The 13,843-nt window shown below is 41.2% G+C and overlaps 1 protein-coding gene across 1 annotated transcript; it reads left to right on the forward strand.

Annotated features, from left to right (window-relative positions):
• Window positions 1-8,415: 8,415 nt before the first annotated feature.
• On the forward strand, window positions 8,416-12,821 carry LOC105284921 (segmentation protein Runt). Its single transcript, XM_011348779.3, has 4 exons — window positions 8,416-9,076; window positions 9,163-9,276; window positions 11,190-11,294; window positions 11,720-12,821. The coding sequence occupies exons 1-4, from the start codon at window positions 8,749-8,751 to the stop codon at window positions 12,172-12,174; spliced, it is 1,002 nt and encodes a 333-aa protein (XP_011347081.1). The 5' UTR covers window positions 8,416-8,748; the 3' UTR covers window positions 12,175-12,821.
• Window positions 12,822-13,843: the final 1,022 nt, after the last annotated feature.

Raw genomic sequence — 13,843 nt, forward strand, 5'->3', positions numbered from 1 at the left:
ATCGTGTCCCTGCGAATTCTCGACTACCACAGTTGGGAAATACACGGTGGGTCGTGGCGAAGATGGCTACCGGAAATTGCTGGGTGACCTTACTTAGGAGTTAGCGCTGGAACTTAAGGGGACGGAAGAGCGTCGAAGGGTTATCGCATCGCCCTGGGCCCGGGGAGGGCACGAGCATTAATGAGGCAATACCGAGAGAGAATCTAACTCCGTTCCATCCCGACTCGATGAGCCGTCCCGGATTACATTGTCTTCGAGTTTACTTGATTATGAGATGGTCCCCCTGATATCCTCGTAACACTATTACGTATCACGCACGTGTTGCGTCGAGCCGAAAAAAGAGCGTGAGATATTGAATTGCAATATAATACATCTCTCTATGTAAGATATGAAGAGAACCGTTATTGTGTATCGTTATATTATACCGAATTTGTATTATATGCTAATGACTCATACGTACGATTTCAGCACGCCTTACGCCTCGAAGTCATCCTCATTTTTCAACAACTGCAGCCTGACAAGTGTATCACTTCGACGACGGCTCTCGGATTTCTAAGCTTCATTAGTACCACATGATGGTCACCCCAAAATTGTTCAATTAGAATTTGTCACGTAGTGCCGACTTTTCACGTATCGTCACCCTTCTGCCTGCCACTTCTTTCCATTGTTTCTTCCGTGTCCTGTTACTTTCTCTTTTTGCTTGGAGCGTGCTTTTGGTCGAATATGCACACCGCATGGGGTCCGTAACAATACCAGGCAAGAGCAACTAGCAATAGAAGCCCTAGAACAGAAATCATAATGGCGAGTGTTAATGTTGATGGGTTAAGTTGGAATTTTTAAGTAAATTTTACTGTTTTTATCGACTTGATCTGTTAGCTCTTTTAATACGATCTTCCGATCATGAAGATATTTCCTGGCAATAATACCGTAATGCGACATATGATACACGACTGTGCTTTGTCCCTTAATGGAAATCGCTAATGAATGAGAAGGCAATCCATGCGAGTCCGATAAATTCGGGCGGAAGTGGACGTACCAAAATTTTTAAAACTGCCACGAGGAAAACTCTATACCCATACGAAATCAAACTGATGGAAATCCATGCAAATCCAGACAGATTGAAATAAAAATCCCATCTCCATCTATCGGCATGTACGGGACTTTACACATTCGGGTCCTATTCGATGTCGCCTAGAATTCCACAGTGAATTATTCGTTGAATATTAAACGGCACAAATATATTTAGGGGAACACACATACCCACACGTTAACTCGGACGCACGGAAATTCGCGTGGACCTACGACAGAATCGATTTTTCGTCATTAAATTCGATCTCATTCGTCGTTCTGTAAAGAGACTTTATTCAGGAAAATGTAAGTCCGATTTCGAGATTCAACCCTCGAACTTTGCGTTTCAATCGTGGGTGCAAGAAAGGGGGTAGTAGGTACAGCGGGAATCAGTCTGTTCGATGTCAGGATCCACCATGAAGATTTCAGCGCGTCGAGCCGCGCGAAGCTGTGTCCGTGCACATGTATGAAAGTGCGTAGCGTTCGAGGGGTGCGTCCGGAACACGTGACGCCTGATTCATACACAGACTGCTACGGAATCAATTTGTAATCTTGACTCGAATTAAGGACAGCAGGGAACGCCGAGGGGTTGAGGGGTCGAACGGCGCGAGAAGAGGGTGGAGGAAGGAGAGACGGAGCGGGAGGGCGAGAGAGCGGTATCGGTGGATACGTTTATTGGAAAGCGAGTTTGGCATTCGGTCCGAGAATGCGCTACGGGTATACTGGAATCCGCACTGTCTCGTGTTGAGGGCATTATAGTCGGGTTGTAGGTTATTAGGTGCGCCGGCTAATAGGCGTCGATATAGCGTATTAATGGCAGGTAACCGGACGGTGATAATGGGTATCAAAGGACAGAGTATTGCAGCGCGACGCGGCCAGAGCGATGGGGCGCGGGCGCGATGGCTTTTACTTGCCGCGTTTTATGGAAAAATATGGAATAATGCCATTAGCCCGGCGCAATCCGGATACGCGCGTCCCTAATGCGTGTTTGCGTTTTTCGGACGGAGAGCCGAGAAAACTTCCATCAGCCGGCAACGGTTGAACATAAATCTATGAAAAATTTCTAACACCGCGGCAGAACGTGCAATATAGTTTACAGTCCGGATATAAACGAATAAAAATACCGCTCGGAGGAAGACTACAAATCTGCTAACCGTCCAGCAATCAGACTGCAATGTCGGACATTCGAATATGAACCGTGCGGAGAAGAAGAATGCGCGAGAACTGCGCGCGCGTGCATCACGATTTTTCCTGACTCGTCGATTCGCAAACAGAGAAAGAGAGATAGAAAGAGAGGAAGGGAGTGGTAGAGAAAAAGAGAATACGACAAGAACACTCCGTAAGATCGTACATAACTCCCCTTTGTCGCACCATACTGAACTTAACGTACGAGTGCATTCCTGACGAGAGGAGGATTCGCAAAAGAGAGACGAGCCGACGAAACAAAAGGGCGGAGGGGTAGAAAACGATCGGGGGCGAGAACGGAAACAAAAGCGACACAGGACGATACGCAGTATGGCGACGTTTCCGGCTCGCTCACCGCACACAATGCACTTCTCTCGTGTTAACTTCTCGTGTGTCCCGTTGCTCGGTCTCTCCTCGCCACGTCGCCTTCCTCCCCCTCAGGCATCTCCGCACTTTTTACGTCATACCTCTCATCTATCCCCTCGCCGAAAGGCGTTCCTCCCGCGAAAAATCCGCGATTCTACCGTGCGAATACAACGCATTACTTGAGGCGCCATACTTAATGAGCAAAGAATTACAGTCATTCTCGAGCAACAATCTTGAACAACAACGCGAGGATCTTTACTAATGTTTAAAAGTTAATCATTTTACTGTTTCTCTCTTCCACGTGGTAAATGTATCCGCAAGTGCAAGTTTAACTTTTGATTTAATTACTGGTCATGCAACTACATATTTAATTACATAATTAATATTATGAGAAATGTATTGACCATTCCGACGATAAGAGTGTCGGCATCGAGCGTGCAACCTTTTATACGAACCGAGTCGAATATAAGCCAAGTATTATACATCTCCTGGCGCAAATTTCTATGGTCTTTGACACGGCAGGCACTAGACGATATTAAAACAGACTAGCGCTTTTGCTGGGCACTGGCAAGGAAACGGAAACCTAACGCGTAGGGATGTTTTAAGAAATTAGTCCTCGTTGTTGCGCTTCGCAAAATGACGCGATCTTACGGGTTCGTTTGACCTTTTCGCCGAGAGTGGCGCTATTAATTACTTGGATCGTCAAAGTCGGTCCTGCTGCATGGTAAAACAATACCGAGTTAACACACAAAGCTTCCGTCTTTTCACGACACGTCAAGCGCTGTCAGTTGCGGAAATGCGAAATATATATGCATAAATATATGTTGAAATTGACCGAATTAAAAATACAAAGGAACCCCTAAATATTAACTCACTCAAAATTTAATATATTCTAATTATAATAAATATAAAATAAATATAAAACTGAAAGTTATTGCCAGAAATTGCCAAACATCAAGCGACAGATCCATGAATAAACAACTTCAAAAACAATGTTCTCGCATTCATTCACATTCATTCAGATTAGTTCGAACGTAATAAGGGAAAACAATGTAATTGTGACACATATTTGTCAATAGATGCAGATTTAACGAAATATGAGGATATTTATCTGTAAAGCTTAAGTAGTTTATTAGATTTTTAGACGCGAACTTTACATGAATAAAACTTTCAATTTGATCACAGGCCAGCGTCAAGGTTCAAATAGACGATATTAATGATATAATTTATTTAAATAATAATTCATAGTGTGAGCAACGATCAAAGAGATTAGTATTTCTTAGTTCTTTTGATTGGCGAAATATAATAAATATATTGAGAATGTGAAAAATATAATAATCCAAAAGTTTTAGCAGAATTGTTGTTGAAATATTTTAGGCTGAGAAAAGTAAGTACCCGAAAAAGGAAGACTTGATAACAAAATCTTTAGTCTCCATTGAACTAATAGAAAGTTCGAACCTGCAAACCAATACGAAAGAACATGTAAAAGGTTGCATACTGGATTGAACTATAGAAACTTGGTTTATTCTTTGGAGTAAGAAAGATAAGATGTTGAAGGCAATTCACATGCTGCCAAGAACAAGTATACCGAAGACCATTGCACCCAGATAGCACAAAGGTGAATAGAAGTTCATAATGAATTCATTTTAAAGAGTACCTACAGAAATAGAGAGATGAATATCTGGAGAATTCTTTAAGAATTGCTCACAATCAAATTCATCTAGAAGTATAATAAGTATTCATTATAAGTTCATGATAATAAATACTTCACGATTCAGTACACGAATACTCTAAGAATTCGTGAGGAATATCCTAAATGGAGAATTACATGATTTTGAAAACGTATAGTTGAAAAGCGTAGAAGTAATTCTGATTATAATGATACGGCATCCGCGGAGTCGTAGTGAAGTGTTACGTTATATTTACGTGCGTGCATTATTTGTCATATATTGACGAGATATTCGCAATGAGAAACCAAATCCACAGTTATAAATTATGAGCATATATGATTGGACGTAATTAAATATATTTATACAAATTTCTGCTACTTCTAACCTATTTAATCTAACGTTTTACATTATTTGCATTGAAACTTTAGTTTGCAAAAATGAAACGTCGAGTAAAACCATTCAATGAATTATCGAGATGGCAAAAAATAGACGTAATTATTATATACAACATTAGTGAAATTATATGTTGTACACGTTTACACGTCACTTTTAATCAGGTTTAATACATTCGTAGTTCTAAAGCTGGCCAAATACAGCCATTCCATTCTTCAGAAGGTGGCTGTAGAAGTACGGATGTTATTAGACCTGATTAAAGGTGATGTGTAAACGTAACATTGTTTTTAGTGCATATTTTTAAGTTCTTTCTCTGTTCTCAAACACCGTTCCTTTTGAATTCATAAAGTATACATCTGTTGATGAGGAGTACTTCGAAATGAATACTTTAAGAAGTTGTCAGGAAGTCCAATTATGGTGCATGTAACTTCCTGATACATTCTTAAAGTATACTCCTATGTATTCTTAAGGAATTACAATTCAAAAAAAAGAAAACTTCTGGAATACGTTAGGAATCCATTGTGCTCTGTGGGTTACCTGCAATAAACTAATATATCTTGTATTTGCTGTGATATATGCAAGTAATGCAAGCACAAAGAATGTCGTATACATAAAAGGCAACTATAGTCGAATGTTACACCCATCAAAAGTAGGTTACAACTGATCAACTTCCGGAAAAAGAAATGACCATAGATAAAGAGATAATGACCTTCAGACGCGTTAGGCTACCCAGTGAAAACGTTTTCGTATGGGACATTTTGCGTTTCTCCGTGCCATCATCGCCCTCTTATGTTGCAGGTACCTTTACACCATCTTGCCGAAAACGTTTTCACTGGGTAATATTTCACGTGTTGTATGACAAGCTTTGTCGGACGTGTCACGTGGCTATCAGATAGAGAAGTTTTAGGATCCCTAAAAATTATATCTCTATATGTTAGCCAGTTAATACGTCCGACAAAGCTTGTCGTACGACACATGAAATATTAGCCTTATACTGTATCATCGTTCAATTTGTGGTAAGCGTTAGTTGTATTTGCCACAGGAGGTTTAACACTCTGCAGAACAATATCATAATTGCAAATATCTTTCCATTTCAAACTTTGCTGCGTGCTGAACTTTTTCTCGTATGTTATTATTTTCGCATCAGAAATATCTGGCATGAACTAAAACTAAAGATATCAAGATTTTAGGTTAGAAACAAAAATTTTAGAGTTTATCTATTTATCTTTCCGGGTCCCTTCGATTCTCCATAATACAGTTTTTCCTCGAGTCCGCCATCTTTTCTAAGTTTCTATATTTATCTTGGCCGGATAATACGAACAGATAGTTCCGAAATGGTCACCCGTGGAATTATTATTATTATTTTATTATATTTTTCTACAAAATTTCCTTCTTTTCAGATGCCGAACGAATATATACTAAAACAGGTAGTAGAAAATGTGAAAGGAAAGAGAATGATTAGATTAACAGAAAAGTTCGCGCGGATTTTTTAAGCAAAAGTTTTAGTATAATTTTTAGCAGACGACTTTTGTATAAAAATCTTTTTTAAATCTTTTTTTAATCTTTTACTAAAACAATTTTTGTGAAAATTATATATATTAGGTTGTCCGAGAAGTTCGTATAAGTTTCCACAAATATGTCTATGATCATAAAAGTGCGTAAGCTGTAAAAGTATTGAAAATGTATAACTATATATCATTTGAAACATGATATTTCATCGCGTTATTTAGTAAATATTTCGTAAATATGTGAGATTATTTTTGAGTTGTTACTGAGTTATGAAGATGGAAGATAGAAAAAGGGTGTATTTTCAGCATGTGATGTTGTTTTACAACAATAATGATTCTTTTATTGTAGATTATTGAAATCGTCTCAACATACGCTATTGCACTAAGAATAAAAAAGTATAGCATGCCATTTAAAAAAATAGAGATGACCTTGAAATCTCCAAAGCGTCTCTACTTTTCAAAAAACTATTACTAATATATTATAACCGCCTTGATATAGTATAACTTTCATAATTATAATTGTTTCATATCTCTAATAATAACGGAGATATTCGAGGTGGACAAAGTTAGTGGCTCATCCTGTATATATATATATATATATATATATATATATATATATATATATATTCTAATCCCTAACATAACAATATATATATTCTAAATCTAATCTAAAAAACTATATCAGGTCCCTGATGGAAATATGACCAAGTTGGTAATATATCCTCTACATAGTTTGCACGGAAAAATTTAGTACGGGATCGTGCTAGTATGTTTTCTTTACATGTTTTTAGAATTTCTGAAAAGTGCTAAAATACCACGTGGAGTGCTCTTATTTTCTGAAAGTTATGTATTTCACGAAAGACGCTTCTTATCTCACTCCAATAAATGTGCTTTTATCCTTTTATTCTCGCGTTGATTAACAAATAATATTAGTTGCTTAATTGCTTAATATGCAGTTTTCTATGCTAACTCTAGTAGTAGCTATGTCAAAATTTACTTTAACCAGTATAATTTTAGAAACATTTTTAGAAAACCACACACTCATGGCCACTCATCACCATATTAGCAACTTAACTTGCGTGATTAAACATTTTATTTTTAAAAATTTATTGGCTAAAATGCGTGCAATAATAATAAGAAATTAATATTTATTGAGAATAATATTAAGAAAAAATTAAGATAAAGAAAAAACATTTTATTTTTTATTCTTACAAATTAATTTTTGTAATTTAAGTGATTTTGTTAATAAAAATTATTTCTTTTTTCATAAACATTTATAATTCCTGTTAACAACTGCCTCAATCATTGATTAATGATTGAAAAATTCACTTTTGAAAGTATACAAGAAAGGTAGCCTTATTATTTTCACATGTGTTTAACATGGCCAAAATGAAAACTTTTGGAAATGAGCTATCTTTTTAAAAAATATAAAATTATTTAATAAAATATATAAAATTATTATTATTAAATATACAAAATAGTATTCGCGTGTTGGAACAGCAGCAGGAGTAAAATACGAAAAAGCGCGTTTATGATACAATTAATATACTTTGGAAAACAAAGAATACAGAAAATCAAGAAGTAGAGTAAAGGAGGAGAGAAGAAAAAAAAGAGTGAGAAAAGAGAGAAAGGGAGGAACACAAATCGTAGCGCGCGAAAAGAAAAGTGGTTCACCACTCGAGTGAAACACATTCGCCTTCAAGAAGCCTCGAGGTCAAGAAGAGCGTATTGGGATTGGCTTGGGGAGACCGCGCGACGAGTGGTGGGGCAATCGAACACGTGCGCCTCAGAATATACAGCATCACGTAAACGTGGCTTAGGTGGCAGAGGTGGAAAGGTAGTGACGAGGTTGGCATGAGGAGGAGAGCAGAAAGGGAAGGCAGAGAGACCGAGCAAGGGAGACAGGTGAAACGTGCAAGAAAGAGAGAAGTATAACGACTAGCTGCTGAAGGATCGAGACACCGAACGGGGAACAGAGAGAGAATCAGAGAGAGAGAGAGAGAGAGAGAAAGAGAGAGTACGCTAAGGAAAAGCGGAGGCGCCAAGCCACCCTTCGCGAGCCAGGCGGCAGGCAGGCAGCCCCTTTCGCGAAGCACCCCCTAAGCCTGGTTAGGGGCGAAGGCGGCGAGCCGCGGAGGCCACAACACGACCGCTGCCCTCATTGGTCGACGCGCTTGCCCTGGGTGGGGCTCCGGAAAAATTGGAGGGGAGAAAAATCCCCTCTAAATAGCTGCGGCTACGGCTTCGAAAAACTAGAATCCGCTCAGCCGGCATCCAGTACGCGTCGGTTTGGTTTGGTTTATTTTGCGAGTCGTCGGCATACGTAGGCGTGATCAAAACCAGAAACTCGAGTTTAGGTGTACGAGGTAGTTTCTTCGTCGAGATAGAGAGAATACAGAGAGAAAAACAGGAGAATAGTTAGTGTTTGTTGTGACAAGTGTACCACGCACAGAACGGTCGTATTGACCCAAATAGTGTTCACGTGTCTCCGTCGAGATTTGAATCCATCGAAGAGTAATCGGACTCTCTTCATTTTTCCGCCGAGATTGATAAAAGAAATGCATTTACCGGAACCGTTTGGAATGGAGAGTGGCTACAAAACGATTCATGATACTATCAGAAGCCAATATGATAGAAACGAGGTGGTGCAAACCGGCAGCCCTTCTATCCTGTGCACCTCGCTACCAACGCACTGGAGGTCGAACAAGTCTCTTCCGCAATCGTTCAAGGTCATAGCGCTCGATGATGTCAACGATGGTACTCTGGTCACCATTCAAGCGGGCAACGACGAGAACTGGTGCGGCGAACTGAAAAACAACACTGCCGTGATGAAGAACCAGGTCGCCAAGTTCAACGATCTCAGATTCGTCGGTCGTAGTGGCAGAGGTGAGCTCACAATCAGAGTTGGATGCTGTCTTCGCGTATTCTTCACTTTAGCCACAGAGAATAGATTTGTGATTTCGCATTTACAGGAAAGTCGTTTACATTAACGATCCAGATTCATACGTTGCCACTACAACTAGCGACGTATAGCAAAGCAATCAAGGTCACAGTAGATGGCCCACGCGAACCGAGATCCAAGTCGGGTAAGTCAAAATTTTTTAAATCTTGTCAATTCCTCGCTCGTATATAATTTTGTATGCTTGCCTGTTTTGTTTGTCGCTTTAAAAAACTCTGCGGCACTCTGTTTTTTTGTATATTTTTCGAAATTTGCATGCCAACACTCAGTTTCACTCGTCTTTTCTCTCTTTCCTTATTGCCGTCGCATAGTCTCTGTATTGTATTTTATTTGTATAGTTAGATTTGTGGTTTGTCCCTATTTGTGCGTATGTATTATTTCTATCTAGGCACATGCACGTGTTTTACTCCTAGTTTTTTATTTTATTCTATTTTTACTCGTTTTGCATCGTACACGCATTTATAGTTCAAGAAACATCATTTACAACTTTTACCAACTAGGAATTTACGATCGTATCTCTGAACTCAGAATTCAAAATAGTTCCGCTCTAAGAATTCTCTTTCCGACTCGCAGATCCACTCTGACAAACAGCAATATCAACATAGATATAAATAGCCACGCAGATCTTCCAAATTATTGTACCTTCAAACGATGTATTAATAATGTACTTATTGTACATCACAAAATCTTTTCATATCACATCTACTTCTCTAAAGCGGTACCGCTGATCTTGAAATAAAAAAAAGAACATTTATAATCACTTCTTATTTTATTAAACTCAAAACTATCATAAATGCATATTTCTATATAGAACATGCAATATTAAAACTTTCAGAACTAGATACAAAAGAGATCGGTTTAGAGATATTGGTAGTTTGTATAACTAACTATACATACATACATATGTACATTCACGGTCATATCACATCGGATGATAGAGATTAATTTATCACACGCAATAACGACACATTTCAAAAATATACAACAGTATCACAAAGCACAGCGGTTCGAAAAGAAGTGCGCGCGAATGCGGAATTCAGAGGGGCGACCTCCGCTTCGAAATCAGATAAATGCGTTTTCGCTAACTATACAGATTAATAGTTATATCAGACGGGGAGAGTGTGCTCGGTGTACGTGTCGTCGAAAAGTCGACGGAAGCTCCGTGACCACCGCGGAATCCGCAAACGGGCGTCGGAGCCTCGCGGGCGTTTAATAATCCGGCGTATATCTGGCGGACCTCAAACCGCGAGGTGGTGGCGATGCCCCGCTGAACGATGCCGTGCCCTCGACGCCGGGCGTCAGCTCGCACGTGCACGAGCGGGCGCGCGCACATGTACGCCGCGCAAGGCACATGCAATACACGTACACACGTACATATACACGCACGAACGCACGCACGTATGCATGCGTGCATGATCCTACATAGCCAAGCTGAGAACTGGCATCGTGTCAAGCCGCGAGGACGAGGTCTTCGTCTCGCGGCGATGCGTTCTTCGTCTCCATCGCGTGCTGGTTTATTTTCCCAGAAACGCCACCGCACCCCCGATTGGTCGGTCTGGCCCGCAAAATCGGTCTGTTTATTGGTCGGCATCTCGGTGCCAAAGAAGCCAAAGGAAAAGACGCAAGGAAGCCGCCGCCGTCGGCGACGACAGGGACGAGGGGATGCCTGCAAAAGAAGCCGCGTTTATGCGTTTGTTTATCGCGCCGCATATGGCGGTAGCATGTGCCGTGCCACGAAAACCCGTGCCACGTCGTAATAACGGATTTAATGTCATGCTCGTATAAACAGAGATACGCTAGCTGCTCCTCCGGATCGTCCGGGAGAACGCCGTTAATCTCCTCTTTTATAAATCTTGGATGGTGGCCGAGTTCCTTCTTTCTGGTGTTGGTTTGTCGGTTCGTTAGTCGCATCGTTGAAATTGCATCGTTCTAGAAGATCATTATTTTTATTTTTTTTTACAGAACAATTCAAGGACACGAGACCGCCTATTGAAACATATTCCGTACCAATGTGTACAGGATATCCGATTTATTTTCCAGGTTATCAGTATGGTCCTGGATTTCCTGGCCTAGGTATACTGAGCCCCTGGTTGGATGCCACGTATCTCGGGCATTGGCATTTACCACATCCTGCGTTACTTAAAGGTACATGATCATCAAATATCTAAAGAGCAAAATAAAAACATTTTTTTAAATAAAAAGAAACTAGGATAAAAGTCGAACGAGGAAAAAATGTTGCGCGTCTCTACGTGTCCGCGAGCACGAGGAAGGAAAAACAAAATCTCGAAAGAGAGCCCGCGTTCACGGGAGAGAATCCGCGTTATCGATTTCGTCGAATCCGCGACGCCTGCCGATGATTCATACCCCGTGAGCTGGACCGAGGGGTGAGTCTGGGTTCCCTTTTCCCACAGCGGACCCCTCATCGAGCTCCTCGTCCCGCTCTCCCGCGGGCGCGCACGTCCCTTCCGTCTCGTTGAAACAACAATGCGACTTACTACTACTACTCGTTCACTCGCCCCCGCGAATCTAGCGACAGCCGGTCGGGATTAACCGATTTTTCTGTTCGCCAGGTACAGTGACGATACCGACGTCCACCGAATTGTTCAACCCAGCACTCGCGCCGGTACTCTCTCCGTATCAGATCGAGCATATCAAGTACCCTGATTACTCGGCATTCACGATAGCCACTGGTACTACTACGACGAACGCATTGACACCGAACCCGTTGGTCGTCGCCGGTACTCCGCCGAGGACTCCAACCAACCTTAGCGACTGTGGGAGTGACCTAGGAGTGAACGTGGGCGATGACCGGAGTGCCTTCATGCCTATTTCTAGGCTAAGCACTCTGCCGTCGAACGCGTCTTCGTCTTCGGACAAAGACTCCACAAGACCGACGGAGGGTGTGAAGAACCCACTGAAGGCACCGCCCGCGCTCATCTCCAAGAAACCGTCCGTGTCAGACAGGAGTTCATCAACCAAACTTTCGTCGTCACAACCCACGAAACCGGTGTGGAGGCCGTACTAGAAGCCGTAAGTGCAAGTAAATTTGAAGAACTCGTTCGGGATCTTGGAAGGCTAGTGATGATGCGTCAATATACTATACTATACAAACAATTCCAAATATTTAGATGTTAGAATTATTATTATTATTATTATTATTATTATTATATAATTAGAATTAAATAAATAGAATTTTCCTTATGGATATCTTTTTTTTCTTTATGGTACCTTTTTTATGATATTTAGCACTAGAACCGATGTTCAGTTTTCCGAAACCGGAAGAATGTTAGATTTTATCAAATAGAGCTTTGGAATTGCTTTGATTACTTTCATTTAATTTATATAATTCTTGTATATGACGATGTTGTATAATTGTATGTACATAGCATTATTGCACAGATTGTATATATTATATGTACATTGTTACATGATGTACATAGAGTTCATAGACAATAAGAATGGTGCAAAATAAAAATTCGAGAGAAATAAAGACTTACTTCGAACTTTGTGCAAACATGCGTGATGAAGAAACAAACATAAATGAGTGACTGATTGATGAAAGAGCGAGACCAAAATCCAACTCCTTGTATTATTTATAAGTCAGAGTTCCAAATAAATGGTACATCATAGAGAGATGATAATAAAATTGAGATTTACGTGAAACAGTTTAAATAGTGTCGCAATCAATTCTACCTTTTCAACATTTTCCAAGCTAGATACAGCGATCGATCATACTGCTATATCTCGGAGATGATCAATGCTGCCGCGCGTTGGATCCACTTTCGAGATTGTCAAAGAAGTGTCACCGAGCGGTCCAGACGTTGCGAGTAGAAAGGAAGAATATGAAAGAGAGAGGAAACGTCGCGCTCTCTTCGTGCTGCCGCAAGGGGAATCCATATTTTTTTTGCCGCGATTTAAATCTGAATGGTCGTACCGCCGCGCAATCGTTCCGCTTCCTTCGTGTGTGCGTAGGGGATCCTATACGACGGGCACAAGAGCGGAGAATGGTTTATATCGAGGGGAGTGCGTGAGATCTGTATTAGTACCTATAGACTTGGGACATCACAGTGGTTCTCAAGCCCGCCGGATAAATCCAACCGATCGATGAGTTCTCCTCCCTTGCGATCGGAATCGCCGGATTGACCGGATTGACTCACACAGAGTTGCGAGTTTCCTTTTCTTCGCGAAATTTAATCGCGCGAAAACGCGATCCGCGACGCGCTCACGGTTCGACTCATTCGACGCGATGTCGCATGACGCGAAATGCCCGTCGGGACGGTGTGCTGCATCACGCTGAAACACGATCTGGGGTAAGGGACAGTTTTTTTTCTGAATTGTTCCGGTCGTGTTTGTCGACCGGTGCACGAAGCACGAGCGCAGTTAATCTCGGTGACGTCGAATAACTCAATTTTCGCATTCCGGTTGCAGGTGCGACGTGTACGGGCGATATATGCCTTCGAATCGAAAACGAAGCCGCGGCAGAAATTCGATACGCGGCGCGTGACGAGGTGTCGGTGCGATGTAAAATCTTGATCAGGTCGCCTTGATTAGAGATCGCGAGATCCGCATACTTCCGCGCGCGAGCATGCCGTGAGTGGAATTTCCGACAAAGTCGGAATCGGTCACGCAGTCCGGCGATTTTGCAGGTTTGCACGGCGCTTAATGGGATTAGCTCCAGCGAGAAAATGAGAACC

This window comes from Ooceraea biroi, chromosome 4, assembly GCF_003672135.1.
Source record: "Ooceraea biroi isolate clonal line C1 chromosome 4, Obir_v5.4, whole genome shotgun sequence".
NCBI classification, from domain to species: domain Eukaryota; kingdom Metazoa; phylum Arthropoda; class Insecta; order Hymenoptera; family Formicidae; genus Ooceraea; species Ooceraea biroi.